The sequence below is a fragment of the Manis pentadactyla genome, chromosome 4, assembly GCF_030020395.1.
Source record: "Manis pentadactyla isolate mManPen7 chromosome 4, mManPen7.hap1, whole genome shotgun sequence".
Classification (NCBI taxonomy): Eukaryota; Metazoa; Chordata; class Mammalia; order Pholidota; family Manidae; genus Manis; species Manis pentadactyla.
Window position 1 is genome coordinate 187,633,029 of NC_080022.1, and position 18,869 is coordinate 187,651,897.

Below are 18,869 nucleotides of genomic sequence, written 5' to 3' on the forward strand. Positions count from 1 at the left end.
CTTCTGCCTCCTAGGTTCCTCTGTTCCAGCGAGGTGTGTGCTGTGCCCAGCACTGTGAGGGGGCCAAGGCTGCCCTTTACCTAGGCATCTGCCCGTAATGTGGCACACGTATCGCAGGGGAGGGAGAGCAAGGCTGTGGGAGCCCAGTGCCCAGCCTGTGCAGGGCCCGGGTGGGGAGAGGGCAGTCTGGAGGCCTGGGCTCTAGGGTCTTGTGCCCAGAAGCGTCTTCTGACTTCCCCCAGCCACCTGGCTTCAGCAGAAGGCAGGCTGGCCATATCCTGGGACAAGCTGCCGTCCTGGGCCCACGCCGGGCCATGTCTGCGTGCTCCCATGCCTGCCACCCTTTGTGCCCTGGAGCTGCCAAATCAAAAAGAGTTGTCCTGGTTTGAAGAAAGAACTCTTTATTAATAATCTTAATAACACTGTTGATTCGAGTGGTCACACCTTGGAAGCATACGGAATGGTGAGGAGGAAGCCTTGGTGCAGGCCTGGAGGGGCCGGGCTGGGGTGGAGCTGCGGCGAGGGCCCCACGGCGGAGGGCAGGGCGCTGTACAGTGGACGGCGGGCGGGCAGGGCGCTGTACACCAGGACTAGAAAAGGACACTCGCGTTGGGAACTCCAGGAGCTGATGCTGAATATAAAGTGAGGCATGTTTTTTACTTGGCGAGTTTCACGAGCCGGAACCATGCTGGGAGCCTGCGTCTTACTGTCAGTTGCTTTCCCTGCTCCAGCCCTCCCTGCCTGGCCGCGGGCTTCCCTCTGCTACCTGCCGGCTGCTCTCCCCACACCTGGGATCTGACCTGGGGAGGGCTTGCCCAGGCCTCCCGCTCCTTGCGCCCCCTGCCCTGGTGTGGCCGTCCAGACCCACAGCACCGTGACTCCAGCCTTGCCCCGTGGCCACACACTGGCCTGGACTACCCCTCTTCTCCCCTGCAGGACTGGGCTCCGCAGGGTGGTGGTGGGGTGGGGAGGCCTCGTCCCATTGGGCAGCAGGGCAGCATTCCCACCGACAGACCAGGCCCAGGGCCTCCTCCGGAAAGGGAGTAAGAGATGGCCGGTCAGAGCAAGTCCTCGACCTCAAGGCTCCCAGCCTTCCACGCTCAGGCATGAGTCCATCCTGGCTGGGCTGCCCAGGGGCCCCCCTCACATGAGGAAGGGGGCCTGGGTACCCCACAGTCCTGGAACCACATCAGCCCTTGCTGTTGGGTCGGGCCCCAGGGCTGCCGGTCAGCCAGCCTCTGGCGGCCTGCACACTCCTTCCGGGTTTGCGGGACATGGGTGTCGGCACGGCATGAGGGGTGGCTGGGGCCCGGAGCGCCGCACAGGAGGTGACGGGGCCGAAGCCAGAGCCCTAGGAATGATAAAGCTGTCCCCCTCTCGGCCCACTCTGGCCCAGCTGGCTGCCCTGGGCGCGGCGGTCAGCGAAGGTCCTGTCCTGTAGGCCCGCTCCTCCGGCCCGCCCCACCGCCGGGCTCCGCGTGCCTTGGGAGTCGGGGGCCGGGGGAGGAAGACGTGATAGAAGACGGAGCCCCTGCCCGAGTCGGGAGGGGTGCTCTGGCTCGTGCTGCTGCCCGGAGGCCGGGGCTGGGCTCTGCGCCGGCCCGCGGACGTGCTCCCCCGCGGAGGTGTGCGACGGCTGGCGGGACGTGGGCATGGAGGATGCTTCGCTCTGGTTGGCTTTTTGTTGCTTGGATCTTAACATCTTTTTTTGTTTTGTTTTTTGTTTTGTGATTTTTTTTTGTTTGTTTGTTTGTTTTTTGCCCTTCATGGTCCAAGAAGGAAACGGTGGGAGCTTTCACTACAACAGAAAAAGAAAGGCAGGGCTTGCGGTCTCACAGGAGCGACTGCCAGGTGCGCCGTGAGGGGCCCCGGCCCCCGAGGCCCCAAGGGGCCGACGGGGGTGGGGCATGGGCCCTGGGCCTAGAATCCTGGTGCTCCTAGACCTGCCCCAATGCCCAGCTTTTGGGAACCCATCATCCCGCATGAGGTGAATTGAAAGCGGACACACTCCAGGTACAGGCTGTGGACTGGGGACACAGGGCGCGGCAGGAGAGGACAAACAGCGGCCCGGGCTGGGCTCTACGAAGAGCTGAGCGGGCAGAGGCCTGGCTGGCCCTGCCTGGACAAAGACAGAGGTCAGGCGTGATGGATGGACGGATGGCACAGCACGGGCCATGTGGGGGCCTGGAACGGGACAGCCGAACAGGTGGTGCCCTGGGCAGTGGGAGGAGAGGGGGCCGGGCCCCCTGGGCATGGTCTGTTCACTCCACCAGCAAAGAACAGAAGCTCCCAGTGAAACGGGAGGCAGGTCATGTCCTGGCCGTCCAGGAACACACACTCTGCAGGGGTCCACTGACACTCTGGAAGCCCAGCTCCAGCACGTTACAGGGGCCCCGGCTGTCCTGGCTAGACTCTTCCAGAAGCTCCCCCAGACTGTCAGCTGTGCCTACAGGCCCCCGCTAGCATCTCCTCCCAGAGCCCTGCACAGCCCCGGGAACGGTGCGGAGCTAAGCACCCAGCCTCTCTTGGTGGGAGGCCGTCCCACTGAGAAGCCTGGGTGTGGGCATCACCCAGCCCCTCACCTGCTCTCCTGTGCAGGCTCCTGCCCTTCTGAACTCCTGATAAAAAGATGCTTCCAAACTTGGGGAAAGGGAAGGTGGTGCTGCAGCTCAAGTATGAACAGTGCCAGGCTGGCTGGGACCCCATCTCAGGTGGTACTGAGGGGCCCCCGGGGAGGGTGGCCAGCGGGGAGAGCCTGCTGCTAGGCGGGCTGGGTGGGGGGTCAGCCACCACCTTGACCTGGAGGGTGGGGGGACTTCTTCCTACACTTTTCAGGTCTTAGAGCAGAGGCCAACCAGCCCCCGAGCCCAGTGGGGCAGCAGCAGTTTGCTTCTGGGCGAACTGGTGACTACTTTGGCAGTAAACGTTGTCCATAAACTTTAATCAGAAATGTTAGTTTTAGTTCCAGCGGGACAGGTGTGCGTAGGGCAGAGACAGCTCCTCCTGGGACGAGCTGGGCGGCGGTCAGAAGGGGGCACAGTCTCATCTGGGAAGCCCCCACCCGGGGCGGCCAGGCACCCCGTGCCCCCTGAGCCCTGGCAGGGGTGGCTTCCTGGGAAGGCCTGGCCGGGTGTCCTCTGAGGCCCCAGGGATGGGGACGGGGAGTGGGTGTAGCCCTCACGGGCTGTATTGCTGGTTCTCGGGGAGAGGTCTTCTGCCCAGCCTAGCCCCTCCCAGTGTGGGCATTCTGTACCTGCAGTGGCTGGGGAGGGGGGCACCTCGTCAACAAAGCCAGATAGGAACCAAGGTTTCAGACATACAGAGGTAACCAGGTCAAAGACACACACGCCATGGAGGGGGGCCCAGCTGGCTGGAGGTGAAACCTAGGGACTTAGGTCGAGAAGGCCAGCGGCATGTGTCGCCGGCCAGGAGGGGCCCACTGTCCTCCGGGAGGCTGCGCCTGCCTTTGGGCTGCTGGGTTTGGTGTGTGCTGGGCAGTCAGTGAATGCTGTTAGGGGCCGGGCCTCTTGCTAGTAGGGGGTGAAGCGGCTGCACCCTCCTCGGCAGAGGCTAGCCTGCAACGTCAAAGATGAAAAACAGCCAATCAGTACCACCTTTTGGCAGGGGGCGAAAAGGCAAAAAGAAAAAAAATAAGGAAAAACAAAAATAGCTAAAGCCCGTTTTCTCCCCCCCCACCCCTGTATTGTTTGCCTTGGGGAGAATGGGTGCTGGCTGTCATGGCAGTGGGGGGGGGGGGGGGCGCCTACTTCAGACGTGCCGGTCAGGAGTGCCGGGGTCACCAGCTCAGTGCTTCTGGACGTCAGGGTTTGCGTGACCTCTTGGCAACTCTTCTGTCAGGCCTGGCCCTTCGCTGCCCCCTTTCTCCTTAATTGGGGGCAGGTCTGAGCCAGAACCCCACCACTGTAGCGCCCCAGCAGGGCTGCCGTGGGGCGGGACTCAGCCCCTCCAGCCATGGGAAGGGTGGGGGGCCCTCCTGTCGGCATTCCACGGGCTTGGCTCCCTAGGAGGGGCTGCACCGCTTACCCTGCTCCAAGGGGCTTTCTGGGGCCCCTGGGCCCCCGCTCCCCTTCCAGGGCCCAGCTGGGCCTGGCCCTCCACCTGGCCGGGGAGGACAGCTCTTTGGTCCTCTCATCCCACATGGGAGCCTCCCACCCCACCCACCGGTTTCATCAGGAAAGGGAAGAAAATGGCAAGTTCCAGAGAAGAAAAGTTGGGGAAAAAAACGGAAAAATCCAAAAAATAAAAAACAGAAATAGGCGGGACCCCCCTGTGAATTAATGAAAGCTTTTAGCTAGCAGCTGCACGGGGGGGCCCGGGCCGGTCCTGGGGCCAAGGGGCCTGCAGGCCGTCATTCTGGGGGCTCCATCTGGGAGCAGGTGGGGTCCCCCCAGAGGCCTGCTCCCTGTCACTGCCGGCAGTCACCACAGGCCGTGTGGGATGTCTGAGGCTTGTTAAAAATCAAAAAAGACAAAACAAAATTGGGAGGGAGTCGTCAAAACCAGGGAGACAGAAAAAATCCCTACTGGCTCTGAACCTCCCTCCCTTTTACCCCCCCCAAAAACGTTTTCATCTTTGATGCTGGATGCCAAGCTAGCTAAAAACCGACATTAACCCCCACTGGGGTTGGGCCCAGGAGGCAGGTGTCCACTGGAAGCAGATGTCAGGGTACAGAGTGAGCCGGGCTGTATGTGTTGACAGCTGGCCACGCACACATAGACACACACAGACACACTGGCCTGCACACCTCTGGCCACACCGAGCCCCTCGGGAGTGTGCCCCCCTCCAGGCCTCCTGAAGTCGAAGGGCAGAGGCTAAGGGGGAACAGGCCCCATTTCCCCAGGAGAATGGCTGCAGTCCCAGCTCCACCAGGGAGGAGGGCTTGGGTGAGAAATAGCAGGCCGCCCGGTGCCCTCCTTGATGTGGGAAAAGGCATGGCAGGGGGTGACACCCACCCGAGGGAAGCAGAGGCCCAGCCGGGATCCAGAGCCCCTGCTGGGAAGGTTCTATTTGGTTTTCCCGGCAGGGGTAAACCAGGGTGGAGGGCTCGGGCAGGAATTAGTTACGGGGCTCAGAAAGCTGGGTGCCTCCCAGGGACTGTGGCATTATGGGCCACCTGGCCATCAGGCCACCCTGCTCCCCTGTAACTCCACAAGCGTGCAGAGGGGCAAGTGTTCCCCCAGGTCAAATCCGGGCCTTCATCCTTCTGGCACCAGGACTGAGGCGCAGGCCAGAGGTTTGGGCCATTTTCCTAAGGACCAGCCCACCCGCCCGCCGCAGCACGGGCCTCCGCGTCACAGTGGGATCCGAGGGCCAGGCCCGCCCCAGTCCCTTACCATGGTTCCGATGCTGTAGGTCGCAGCGGGGCCGATGGTGTGGTGGTAGGGGTCAGCGGCCGCATAGACTCTGCCGTAGCTGGGAGATGGACACGGGGAGGAGGGGAGGTACAGGGGGCCAGTGAGGGGTGGCTACAGGCCTGGCACCCCCTCCCAGACATTTCATGAGCATCCTCCTCACCGTGGTCCCACCTTGAGGCCTCTCCCTCCCCTGCACACCTCCCTTGCCATCCTTCTGGTGGATGGAGGCATCAAGAACACAGCCTGTCCCCCTCTCAATACATCCTGTGTGTGCTGACACTGACGGGGGGCAACCCACTCTACCAGGTACCATGAAGGAGAGAACAGGGTCCTCACAGAGCTGGTCTAGAGGGAGAAGAAACCTGGTTCCCCAGAAAGAAGAGGGATGCACTGGAAGAGGGGCTCCAAAAAGGGAGGGATGGTCAGAGGGCAGGGGAGGGTGTCGCCACGAAGGGGCGGCACTGCGCCCCCTTGAAGGCCTTCCCCTCCCTGGGTTGACCGTGGGTGAAATACCGGGGACAGGGCAGGGCATGCAGCCTACTGTGCACCTGACAAAATTCACATGCACCTGGTATGCAGCGAGGGGCTGGGAGAAAGGCGTGGGTCCCAGGGTGCCACCTGCCACTGGCAAGGAGCGCCCGGCGGTCCCCAGGCCAGAGCCCACTGCAGGCCAGCCACAGGGACTTAGGCTTCCATATGTGGGAGCTCTGTGGCCCATAGGCTGAGTGCCCATGGGGAAAGGCGTCCAGCTGGGCCACCCTGGGGACCCTGGAGAACCTGCCCTCAAGACAAAGAGCCACCCACCAGCCTTGGTGTGCTGGCAGCTGGGCAGAGGGCTGGAGACCTGGGGGCTCTGAGAAGGATCAGAGGGCTCCTAGGGGCAGAAACAGGCTCCCCAGCTCCTTTTTCACCCAAGGCCACCACTGTCCTGCAGGCAGCAAGTGACTAAAGAAGTCACGGGCCCTCAGGCTCAGGGGCCTCTAAGCCCATTCAGATGGGTCCCCGCTGCCGGGACCCTGAGCTGTGGGAAGGCTCCTGTCCGTCTCCAGGCCTAGGGGACCTGTCCATCCCGCCCTGCCTGCCCACTCTGCCCCCGGTGGTACCTGTCGCTGTAGGCTGCAGCTGCCGCCGGCTGCGCGTACCTGTAGGCTGCATAGCCTCCCTGCGGAGTAAAGGGGAGAGACGCACATGGCTCAGTGGGGCAGACACCGCCCGTCAACCTTCACCTTGGCCAGGTGAGGGCTAGCTGGCACAGGCCTGGGGGTACCTAGCTTCTGGTCTAAGGGAGGGCTGAGGTCTGCAGGCTGAGTGGCATGGCTCAAGGTGAGGTAGAGATGTCTGTTCATTCATCCATTCACTCCATACCCTTGAGCAGGCACTGTTCCATATCTGTGTTCAAGGCTTTGGCATGCATTAGGCACCACCAGGCCAGTGAGCCACTGACTGAGGGCATGGTGAATCCATGGTGACACTGGGTGCCCTCCTGGACCCTGGGAAGGGTCAAGGGCAAAGGGCTTAAGCTCCGCCGCCTCTTGGCTCTGGCTTAAAGAGGATGTTGAACTAGAGGCTCCGAGCTAGAGGAAGCAGCCCCACGAAGAGAGAAGCGACAGGACCCCACCAAAGGGTGCACTGGAGCCCCTGCTTCCTAGTCTCCAGGCTGCTATACTGGACATGGGGTGCCCACAGGAGCTCAGTCGGTAGCCCACGTGGTCAGGGATAGGGGAGGGTCACCCACCGCCCCCATCACGCAATGCCTGTGAAGTGGAGAAGCGTGCTTTGGCTCACTGGGCTGGGAGAGCCATTAACGCTCCCCAAGAGGCAGAGCTGACCAGACTCAGCCGGGTCGGGGCGCCCAGGGACACAGTGCTCTGGGCAGGGCCAGGGAGAGGGCTCACTGAGTGCCGGGCCCACCCTCCCTCCCCCAGGGCCGCACTTACATAAATCTCAGCACCATAAAAGCCATCCTGATACACGACCCTGGAAGCAAACGGACAAGAAAGTGGTGGGAACGCTGGAGAGGCGGGGTAGGCCGGCTCCGGTGTCTGCTGAGGAGGGAGGGGGCAGGGTGCCAGCCCTGCCCATGGGGCTGGCATTTTAACAAGCGTTTGCTCCAGTGCCCTGTTTTGGTACAACAATAGAGTAACATCCTTGCTGGTCAGCTCCTCTCTCCCACAAACCCAGGTGCCCACAGGCCCACCTCGCTTACCCAGCCTCCACCCCACCCCAGGCAGCTGTCCCCCGTGAGAGGCAGGGGCACCAGCCCTGGGAAAAGGGCCAGGGAAGGCTTAGAGAAGGCCTCCCTGAGCTCAAGGGCCAGCCACCACCCCAATGAAGCATTCTGCAAGGGGCTGGGGCTCTAACGGTCCCCCTAAATGCCAGTGACCCTTGGGCCCTGTGGCAGGGTGGGGAAGGGAGTGCTGACTAGTATGGCGGTGACTGTGGTGTGCAGGTCTGGGGGTTCCCACAGCCCCCTCAGTTCTGGAAAGGCCACTTCCTCCCTCTGGCTGCCCTGGCCTCCCTCTCCGTGCCCCGTGGGCCTTTCTCTGGGCCTCCCTCGCCGGGTCTCCCGAGATACTCACGCTCCGTAAGTTGGGATCGGGGGTGGGGGCGGCGCAGCCCGAAACGTATTATACACGGCCCGGCCCCGGCCCCGTAGGTGCGCACCCCTGTAGGCAACGGCCGTACCCGTGGTGGGGTAGGGGAAGCCCGTCACTGCAGGGAAGGGGGCCAGAGAGGAGACGGTGAGAGGGCAGCCCCAACGTGAGAGCAGGCGCGCCTACCCGGGATGTCGCCCCACCGGGCCCCGCCCCCGCCCCCACTCACCTACCGGGCCGCCCCCTCCGGGCTATGCCTCCCGTCAGCCCTGCCCGGGCCTTCCACCCAGAACTACCTGGCCAAGGACCTCCAACACCCAGCCAGGCCCACCCAACCTGCTCCACGGCCCCAGCCTTTACCTGCATAGAATTCAGGCCCATAGACCGCGCCTACCACGGGGTTTAGCTTCCAGCCTAGAACAGAAGCAAGGAAACCCAATCACTGTCTTCCAAATCCTCTCCCCACCTCACCCTGTGCTGGGAACACGGCCCTCCCTGCCAGACAACAGGCTGAACCCCTGGGGGACATTCGGAGTGCATGGCTTCCGCAGAAAGCCGGAGGACCCCGTCCCTGTGCAGTCTGTGAGGGTGGAAGGGGCTGCAATCAGGCCCCTCCCAAGGCCCCTGGGAATGCTGCAGCCTCACTGGCGCCAGGCTCCTTCACCCCCTAACTAACAGGGACCCTCCACCTGTTCAAGCTGTGGCCCTCTCCAGCCTGCCCCCTGGTCCCCCTGCCTGGGGCACCAGCCCCAGCAGCTTGGAGTCTGCAACCTGCAGAGAGTTAGGAAGGTTAAGTGGAACACATTAGATAACGTCTGCAGGCTCACAGCTGGGATGAGGGGTGCTTCCACGCTTGCCCGGGCCCTGTGGTCGGGGCGTGGGGGGGGGGCGGGCTGTCTCCTGCAAGCCAAGGCTCAGAGGTTGCTGAAAACGTGCGTGGCCTCCACCTGCAACCTCCTCCCACCTCCTGCCTCAAAGCCTCTGTCTGGGACAGAGCCCCCAAGGGGCTCCCTGTGCCCAGTGTGGAGCCCTGCTCTCACTATCCTTGTGTTCTGTCTCTCCCCAAAGCAGCAGGTGAACTGGCCTTTGGCTCTGGCATAATAATGAGACCTAGCATTTCCTGAGCCCTTCACCACGCACTACCCAGTGGTGCTGTTCTAAACCCACCCCGTGAATAGGTGTTGTGCCCTTCCATTTTACAGATGAGCAAGTGGAGGCTCAGAGAGGCACGGCAGCCTCCTGTCACTGGAGTTGGTGAGTGGCAGAGCCAGATGCAAGCCCAGCTGTCAGGCACCACACCCAAGTTCCTGGCCACTGCCTGGTCCCCAGCTGTGATCTGCACTGGCCTCTCCCTCTCTGCAAGCAGTCTGGCTCTGTCTTCCTCTCCCATCAGGGACCTGGGTGCATAAGCAGAGACCTGCTTGCACCCGAGGCCTTTGGGGGGACGCAAGCTGGCTTGGAGTGGGCTCTGGCCCTGGGTGTTCAGATTGCGTGGTAGGGGATGGCTTGTTTTACCGAGCCTAGTCTCCCGGCCCCCCTTAGCTCACCCGGGTCTTTGCAGCATGCCCTGCAGGCCCAGCTCGGTGCCCCTCTTCACTGTGCCAGAAGAGACAGAAGGGACCTGAGTTCACTGGCTAGAACGTGGCAAAGGGCCAAGCTATCAGTGGCAGACTCCACCTGTGAGCCTCAAACCGAGTTCTAACAGCCCCACTGCTGGGCGGGTGGCGGGGAGGTGTCCAGAACAGGGTATCTGGGCCTCGTTCCTCCTCAGGGCCCATTCTTCACACTCTCCAATGAGACTGTGGGCTGCCTTCCATCCCTGGTCCACCATCACGATCAATGAGCAGATGTCTATGTCTGACTGTTACTGCTGGGACTCTGGAATCTTCTATGAAGTACCAGGTTAGGAGGAAAGAAATATTTCATCTCCTGGAGCCACTGACCTGAACCTTCCTCCCCTGCTCCACTAGGTCTTCTTAGAGGCTGAATGTCTGCTTCAGATGGCCCTGGCACCTCCACCTGGCCATCCTGGAATCCCAGGTGCCTCTGTCTGTTCCTCTGGCCTCCTGGGCACCTCTACCTGTGGCTGCTGGTCCCATCTCACTGCCTGGGACCCCAGATGACAGAGGCAACCTGAGACCCACCTGAGTCACTCATTTGTTTCTTCTGTACACAGCAACACCTGGTCAAACCTGGTGAGTTTATTTTCTTCAGTGGAAACTTCTGCCTCTATACCGGATGAATTTCTTAGTGCTCCCGAGTATTTATGCAAAGTCAAGGTGAATTCCCAGGCCACCAGAGCCTACATGCTGGGCGTCACCGCAGAGAGAACCTAGGGCCTGCCCACCGCAACCCCTGACGGCCTTGCCCAGGCCAACGAGGACGTTTAAATGAAACTTGTTGCCCCTCTCCATTCTGTCATTCAACCAGCGTTGGTTCTGTGCCCCTTTTGTGTCATTCAGGGATTAACTCCATTCTGAATTGCATGCTCCTCGACATTTTTGAGTTCTGCAGAAAGCAGGGTCGTGTGCTCTTGGGTGAAGAGCGGGCAGCCGACTCCAGCACTTAGGTACCCCAGTGACCACCTGACCCTGTAAGCATATCCCCCACTTTCCCTTCATGCGTCAACCACCGGATGGATTGCAGGGGAGCCACTCCAGCAAGCCCTGGGGACCCTCACAAAGCCAGGCACCCTGGATTTTTAGGAAGAATTTGAGTTCTGATAGTCCTCAGAGAGGCAGGATGGCAGCCGCAATAATTTAGTCCAAATGGGGTCCAGCTGGAGCCCCTGCCCCGCCCCGCCCCTGGAGGACAGATGGGGAGACCCTGCTCTGGGGTTGCGAAGCAGATCCACCCACAGTCCTGCCCCAGCTTTCTGTGCTTGCCTGTCACCTGACTCCAGGTATGGCTGATCAGATGGGCAGAAAGGGGATTAGGGGTGACTCAGTCCACTCTGTCCCTCCTGGGGTCGAGAACAAAGCCCACGCCCTGCAGGGAAACTTGTGCTGGGAGCAGGTTTGCACTGTCTGACAAGGGGAAAGAACTCAAAAGGGCCCAAACGCCTTGCCAGCTACCCTCAAACCAGCCCCCTCGCCTGGTGGTCAGCTCATGCAGGGGCCTAGGGCAGCCCCCTGTTCTCCCAGCAGCCAGCGCTCAGCCTCAGCCATCTCATCTTCAGAGGACACCAGCCACTTCTGCTCAAGGTTGGCACATGCGTAGCTCTGCTCAGTTGGTGCATGGTGGGGGCCAGCGGGGCTCACCTGGGAGCCTCAGCTTTTCTGTATTTCCAAGGCCCAGGGGGCAGGACTGTCCCTCTCATGGTCATCAAGCTCACTAAGTACTGAACACTTCTAGCTAGGTCCTCGCTTGGTGCTTAGAAACTAAGTAATCATCCAGGAAGTGGCCACCATCTCACTGTCCCTGAAGCCTGTCCACGTGGTCTTAGGGTGCCATGCACACTTGGGAAAGCCAGCTGTGTTGAGGGGGGGGCCGGTCCCAGGTCTCCTCTTGCCTCGGCCTGGACTGGGGCCCTTTGGACTGGGGCACAATGGGGCACTGTGCATCCAGGGAGGAAGCCTCCAGCAGCCTGGGCCCCTCCAGGGCCTCTGTCCCTGCCAGCGGCCCCGTGGCCTCCCTGGGGTCCCAAGCCCCTTACCGTTGGTGTAGGGATTTGCAGTCTTCTTGTTGGTCATGACGCGGGCCGTGGCATTATTGACCTGCCCAGAGAGAGGGAGGTCGGGTGAGGGGGACATCAGCCCTTTGCAGACTGCCAGCCGCCCCGGTCCTGCTCTGCACCTCTCCTCTATAGCCGCCGTGGAGGGGGCTGGGGGCTGGGGGCTGGGAGGTCCCAGGGCACCCAGGCGGAGGCACAGGGCAGCCTCTGCCCCCAGCCTGGCCTCCCGTCTCCCCAGTGCTGCACCCTCGGCCCTGCTGCCCCATGCTCTCCACAAGGCTATTCCCACAGACCAAGCTCCTGCCTTGCTCTGCCAGCCCAAGGCCCTTGGACAAGCTGCTGGACTCCCCACAAAGGGCTCTAAGCCCAGCTAACAGACCGACGCCCAGCATTCTCTGCCCGAGTGGCTGCCGAGGCCTTCCTAGTTGTGGGTGCTGAGATAGCTACCCCTCCCTGTGGGGGAAGCACCCCATTTTCCCGAGGCCAGCAGGGAACTTTCTGATGGGGAGTGTGTTCCTATGGGGGGCAAGGCCGGTGGGGAAGAGGGCAGGCTGGTGCCAAAATGTGGGTCCCACTTTCCAGACATCTAAGTTATGCTGGTTACGCTGCCCGGGAGCCAGGATGGGAGGAGGAAGTTGGGGGCGGCCTCTGCAGAAGGAAGTGGGGAACAGGGCAGGTGGTGGAACCGGAGGAAGGGGGCTGGGCTGCTGCCCCAGGTGCCGCTGGGTGCCGGGCCAGAGCCTGGCAGAGGCCAGAGCCTCCGGCTCTCCTTCTGCCTCTGGATTCCACCTGCTCCCCCTCCGGCACTGCTCTGCACGGGACTCTGCGCCCGCCGTGGGGCCCTCCCCTCTCCAGCTGCCCCCCACCGCCCTGTCTGCCTGGGTGGAGCTGGGCTCCCAGACACCCAGAGCCACAGCGCTGAAGTGGGGGATGCCCAGCCCCCCAGGAAGGGGCAAGGAAGGGGCAAGGAGGGAGCCGGGCTGTCAGGGGGACCCCTCGCCTCCTCTTCCCACTGCTGCTCTGGGCCGGGTCCCTTTGTAGGCCTTGGCTGCTTGTTCCTGCCAGCCCCCTGGGGTGTGAGATGGGGGCAGGGCTGTGAGATGGGGGCAAACTGCACGCACCGGCAGCACGGGGTGGGAGGGCAGGGGGCAGGGGCTGCTCCCTGGTGAGAGGGGTCAGGATATCGGTGCCCCCTCCCATCCACGGGCAGACCGGGCTGCCTGTGGTCCTTGGAGCTGCCAAGTCTCAAACGCACGATGTCTGGGGCGTCTCCGGGCACCTCTTGCAGCAACAGGGAGCAGCAGCAGAGGGCCTCTGGGGGAGCCTGCTGGCCAGACACGCAAGGGGCATGGGCCTGCCTGCCCAGCTTCCTGCCACGGGGACCCTGGCCTGGCTCTCTGCAGGGCAGAAGAGGGGCTGGGGGCCCCAGTGACAGGGGGCAGTTATCAGGCGTCCTGCTGCAGCACACTTATCTGAGCACCTCAATTTTCCGTCCCTCTACGATCGTCCCATTCAGCTTCTCCCGGGCTCGGTCAGCATCTGAGCTAGTTTCAAAAGTTACAAACCCAAAACCCTGTGAGCGGAGAAGGACAGACATGGAAAGAAAGGATGAGAAAAAGGACAAAAAAAGAGGAGGAGTGGGGGTGGGGGGTAGGTGGGGCAGGGCAGTGGGGAGGCAGAGGGACAGAGGGAGAAAGGGAGGGAGGGAGGGGGAGAGAGAGAGGGGCTGAGTCAGGTGAGCCGAAGGAGAGACTCGAGGCAGCCGAGGTCCGTCCTGGTGCCCCCAGCAGGATGCCCAGGAGGGGTATGGCCCCAGGTGGGGGCAGCCGCTGGCCTGGCCTTGAGCCCGGCCTGAGCTGACCACATGGCACCTCCGAGGGGACGGGCCAAAACTATGAAAGACGCCAACCAAGCCAGGGGCCAGGACTGTCACCCTGAGCCCACCTGGACCCCTGGGAGGCAGCCCCACCCACCTTCACCCCAGGAGCCTGGGGGCTTCCCTTCCCAGAGTGGGAAGCAGGGCGTGTCTTTGCTGGGCACCCTCCTGCCTGCCCACCCTACAGCGTGCCCACAAGCCTCGGGGCCAGCTTTGAGGCAGGCCGGCACCCAGAGGGGCTGGGGACCCAGGCCAGGGCCCAGCTGGGGTGCAGAGAGGTCCTGGCAGCTTAGAGAGAAGGAAGCGTCAGGACGGCAGCAGGAACACAAGACGGGGGGGCAGGGGGGCGGAGGAGCGGGAAATACAAGCACCCGTGTCGCTCAGGGGTCCTCGGGCTCGAAGCTCTCCAGGAAGGAAACGCACATGTCACACGTTAGCCTGGCGGGACCTACAGCCGGCGCTGTAATGGTGGCGGCCTCTGGGCGGCACCCACCTTGGAGCCCCGCTCGTTAAAAATGATCTCCACGTCTAAAATTTTTCCGAATTGCTGCAGAGACAGAGAGGAAGGTGGGGGGACAGCAGAGGGTGAGTTAAGACTGCCGGCCTGTCCCTTCTGCTCCCCAGGAGCCCCTCGCTCACTGCCTGTCTGGTCCCCTCCCGCTTCCTGCAGGAAGAGAAGAGGGGCTCATAGGGGGACAGGGACGCCCCTCCCTTCCCTCTGCTGGAGAACGCTTTTCCTGCCAGCGTGCTGGCCCCAACTCCAGGCTGGGAGGGCTGAGGGTGGTGTGGGTGCAGCACCACTAGGGACCCTCTCCTGTCCCTGCTGGGACTCTGCCCCAGGTCACCCACAGCCACCCTGGGGTTCCGAAGGGGGCAGCAAGATGATGTGGAGCCAGACAGCAATGCCATCCACCTCCGCCAAGGGCCGAAAAGAGGGCGGACGGTGTCGGCCCTGGTGAGGGGCTGGGGGGCGGGTGCCCTGGTGCGAGGGCCGCGTGAGCTGCTGTGAGCCGAGGACCTAGGTCAGCGAGGGCTCCATTACACTGCCGCTTTCAGTGGGGCTGCAGGCTCAGAGGAGCTAGGCTGGCCAGGCCGGGGCCAAGAGGGGGCAGAATCCTCATCTGATCATTCTAGCCCCACCAGCACCACTGGGCTGCAGCCCCGAACCCAAGGGGGCCTGGCCCCCAAGAAGGGGAGTGCGTATCTGGGGTGAGTCAGGTGCGAGTACTGGGTCCCTCTGAGAACACCCTGAGGCACCTCCCATTTGCCTGACAAATCCTTTTGGGTAGGGGGTGGCATGAGGAGGGCTGGGGTTCAGGGGTCTGAGCCCGATCAGCCGGAGCAGAGGTGGGGGTGGGCACAGTGCAGGCAGCGAGAGGAGGGTCTGAGGTGAGGGGAGGCAGGAAGGGAAGAATCTCGGGCCCGGCGTATGTATCCTCATGGCCAGCACTGGCCAGGGTCCTGGCAGAATGGCTCGGCTGCCGCCCGCTCACCCAACCCCTCAGCAGCCCAGCACCCAGTGGGCCTCGGCACCCGCTAGCTGCTCAAGTCACCTGGCAGAATGAAGTGACTGCAGGACTAAAGGGCTCTCACAGTAGCTCTGACCCCGGCTGGAATCCAGCACCAAGTGCAGGAACAGCCCAGGGGAGTCCAGGAGGCAGTGGCCAGGGGCTGGCTTCCCGGGGATTGTTTGCCGAGAGCCCAGAGAGGCTGGGTACCTGGCCCCCCAGGCAGAGGAGAGGCAGGGGCTGGCTGCCCCTCGAGGTGCCCTCTGGGGGCACAGAGGTCCCGGGAGCCCTGATGCAAACTGGGGCTGCACAGGAATCCTCTGGCTGGCACTGGCCTCGGCCCTGAGGACAGGTGGGGCAGGCTTCCGGGCGGATCTTGGCTGGGGGTTGGCGGCCACAGCAGACCCCTGAGCCCCGAGCTGTGTCCTTCCTCTCCCCCCCACCGACCCACAGACTGAGGGCAGAGGAGGTCCGGACGCCGGGGGCTGTGGGGACAGGAGACCTGGGGAGCGGGGCTGGCACCCGGACACTCACCCCGAACATTTGCCGCAGGTCGGGGTCCCTGAACCGGAAGGGGATGTTGGAGACATGGAGCCTCTTGGGCTGCTGCTTCTCTGTGGGGTCGGAGGCGTGGAGCTGCTGGCTGTCCGTCTGTGCCGCCTCGTCTGTCTGCTGCGGGGTGAGGACCTGGCTGTGAGGCGCCCCCTCAGCTCCCATCCCAAGGGGAGAGGCCGGTGCAAAGACCAGCTCCTCCCCCAGCCCCCGTGGACCCCTTGCTGGGGCTGGGGTCTGGGATGTGCCCAGACAGCCCAGCTGCTTCTGGGCCAGGCCCTGCCCGAGCTGGGCCCCCCAAGCAAGGCCGCCTCGGCCCGTGTGTCCGCCTGTCACAGAGGTCTGGCCTCGCGGCCTCCACGCCATGGGCTGTCACGGCACACCCGTCTCCCCGGCAGAGCCTGGGTGCGGGAGTGCTGGACGCTCCGGCTATCTAGGCCTGATGAGAAGGCAGAGACTGCAGAACCCAAGCCGGGCACACAAATCCATTGGGGTGCTGCCCCGTGGCGGCCCCTGCTGCCGCTCAGCGTCTCCGGGGGCTGCGAGGCTCTGAGGCAGTGGGTGGCTGTGTTCAGCCCTTCATAGCTGCTCCTCATTTCTGATCCAAACACTGGTCAACAGAGAGGCTGTGGAAGCCTTGGGCTCAGGAAACAAGGCTGTCAGCCCCAGCTCCCGTGGGGACGAGGACGTGATGAGGCCCGGGGCAGCGAGCGGGTGGGGGGCTCCCCGTCGGGACTTCTGCAGAGACGGGCCACCAGCTCACACCACCAGGCTGGCCTTTGGCCTGGTTCTGTCCTTGTTGAACTGCCAGTGCCACGGGACACGGCAGGCGCTCCCTCGGCGTTAGCGGGGTGAGCAGTGACTGCCAAGGTGTCTGGTTACGTTGCTATGAGCTGGACACCAGGGCGTTGCTGGTGACAGAGCCACGGACAGCCAGCCCCAGACTCAGTCTCCCAGCTCAGCCGTTGGTGAGGACATTGGAGTGTCGGTGTTCAGGGTGGCCCTTGGCCGGTGACACACATGGTGGTGGACGGATGCCGTGGGGCTCCTGGGGGGCTCTGCTCAGCTCCTCTGATGGGGAGAGGGGGCTTAGAGCACGCCTGGCACTGCTTCCTTCCTTTCCCACCTCAGTTCCCAGCTGCCTGCTCCGGTGTTCTTGCCGTCACCTCCCCAGGACACTGCTCGCATCCGAATCACGGCTCAGGGCCTGCTGCCGGGACAGGCCAGCAGCTGAAGGCCCGAGGGGCCCTCCAGTAAGGCTGCTCCGAGTCTTCCGATGTGCGTGGAGAGAGCGGAGGCAGGAGGGTCCCCGGGCCCGCGCTGGACTTGGCACAAATGGAGGTGCGGGAGGCCATGGTCTCCCAAGTGGCTGAGAGAGGAGGCGGCGGGGCTGGCGGCAAGAGGCTGGGAGGCAGACACGGCGAGGAGAGTGGAGAGGAGAGATGCCGGGAACTCTTCCCTGGGTCTCCAGGAGCTGCCGGGTCTGCTTCAGCCTCTCTGGCGGGTGCCCATCACTGGCGAGCTAAGGACACCTGTCCAACAAGCCTCCAGCGTTAGGGCAGGTGAGCAAGGTGAGGCCACTGTGCCTGAGGCCTTGACTCGGGGGGAGCCTCACCCAGGGCTGCGTCTGGCTTGTGGCTGGGAGGTCTGTGCCCGGACTCCTGAGTGGCTGCCCTTGGTGGCCATCCTTTCTGCAAGGACGGGGCACCTCCTGCTGCCCTACTCCCGTGCTCTGGGCTGACGAGGGAGACTGAGGACACCTCCAGGTGACCAGCTGGGAGGGGGACGGGACCCAAGGATGGCAGGGGTGCAGGAGTGCAGGGTAGGAGGGTGCAGAGAGCACCCTAGTCAAAGGCCCCCTAGACTCAAACCCCATGTTCCTGCTTTGAGAAGGGAGTACACGGCGCACGATTTCGAGCGTGGGTTTGAAGCCACCATCCTCTTGTTAGCCTGGGGACACGTGTGCCTTGTCTCAGCAGGGTGGCCATCCTCCTCGTGTGTGTTCCCTGAGCCCTCCCGTCGGGCTGCTGAGTGACATGTGCCCTGGGTGGGGCTGCAGGCGCTCCAGCGCCCATTCCTTGGGGTTGGCCACCAAGCACCACGCCGAGGAGTCCCCTGTGGGGGGCCACCATGGAGGAAAGCTGGAGGAGTGACAGGTCTCTGGAGAGCCCTGTCTGGCCTGCATCAGGCCCTCAAGACAGGCAACACTGGGAGGCTGCCTTTGGGCTCTTCAGGGACTCCTGGGGGGCCAGGGACCTGGGGACACCCAACAGCACAGCTCTCCTGGTTCTGTCTCCTCCTCCCTCGGTCCCACTTCCTTGCAGAGAGCAAGCCGGAGCCGGACCTTCCGAGGGCTTGTTGGTGCCCCTGAATCAAAGCAGACACGGCTGGCACCAGTGGGTTCTTACAGAGACCTGAGCCGATCCTCTGGCTACAGCAAGGTGTGCCTCTTACTGTGCAGAGGCCAGAGAAGGCCCAGGGCCCTCTGTCACCTGTGGCCTCAGCTCCCCCTGGGGACAGATGACTAATGGAGTCACCGGGGATTTGGGAATCCGGCTGGGAGAGGGGTATGCAATGCGGGCTTCGGACCAGCAGAGGGCAGTGGTCAGTCTGGCTGATTTCTGGACTGCAGGACAGCCCACCTCATGGGAGAACTGAGCCCTGGGTGGGGGACACGGGGTCACTATGGAGCTGGGGCGTGTGGGGCCCGGCTGGACTGCCATTTCTCCCGTGCCTTGGTCCCATCCTAGTAGCAGGCCTGAGCCCACTGTATGTCTGCAAGATCCAGGGTCCCTGCCTACACCCCCACAGACGTCCCCAAAGGCTCTTTGGGGAGCAGCCAATGGCTAGGCGCTTGTGCAGAAGGAGCCACGAGAGAGGCCAGCACAGCAATAAGGAAGCACCCCCGCGTCCCAGCACAGCTGCGGACAGAGGCAGACCCGTGGGCTCGCTGGCTGTGAAACGGGCACGAAAGGCATGCCGGCTGCCCCGGGTCACAGAGGGGCAGGCAGCCGGCCCCGCCTTTCCCGGCGGTTTCCTTTCTCTTGTCTTTCTTTTTTTAAGGCTGCCTTTGCATTTCGTGTTCAAGCGGGAAGAACAACAGTGACCCCCTTTCCTCCCCCAGCTGGTCTCGGTGGCTTTGCTTCTGCGTCTGCCCCCCTCTCTGTGTCCCCTTGCATCTGCCACCCTCCCACCCTCCGAGGACCCTGCAGCCCCTTTGCAGGGATTCCCACGCCCAGCACTGTTGGCAGGGGCCTCTTGGAAATCTCCTTTCTCTGCGGCCTCCTCTCC

General features: G+C 63.1%; 1 protein-coding gene across 13 annotated transcripts in view; it reads right to left on the bottom strand.

Annotated features, from left to right (window-relative positions):
* Positions 1-381: 381 nt before the first annotated feature.
* RBFOX3 (RNA binding fox-1 homolog 3) overlaps positions 382-18,869 on the bottom strand; it is a 434,946-nt gene continuing 416,458 nt past the window's right edge. For 4 of the 13 annotated variants that reach the window (XM_057501767.1, XM_036910464.2, XM_057501765.1 and 1 more), the window contains 10 exons: positions 15,561-15,698; positions 14,012-14,065; positions 13,123-13,215; positions 11,625-11,685; positions 8,330-8,383; positions 7,955-8,087; positions 7,313-7,493; positions 6,479-6,537; positions 5,355-5,433; positions 3,086-3,575 (listed from right to left, as the gene is read on the bottom strand). In XM_057501767.1, the coding sequence (XP_057357750.1) occupies positions 3,531-3,575; positions 5,355-5,433; positions 6,479-6,537; positions 7,313-7,493; positions 7,955-8,087; positions 8,330-8,383; positions 11,625-11,685; positions 13,123-13,215; positions 14,012-14,065; positions 15,561-15,698 (897 nt within the window). In that variant the 3' untranslated portion in view covers positions 3,086-3,530. Of the gene's footprint in view, positions 1,799-2,819; positions 3,576-5,354; positions 5,434-6,478; positions 6,538-7,312; positions 7,494-7,954; positions 8,088-8,329; positions 8,384-11,624; positions 11,686-13,122; positions 13,216-14,011; positions 14,066-15,560; positions 15,699-18,869 lie in introns of those variants that run through there. The other 9 variants (XM_036910467.2, XM_036910466.2, XM_036910461.2 and 6 more) reach the window with 7 other exon arrangements.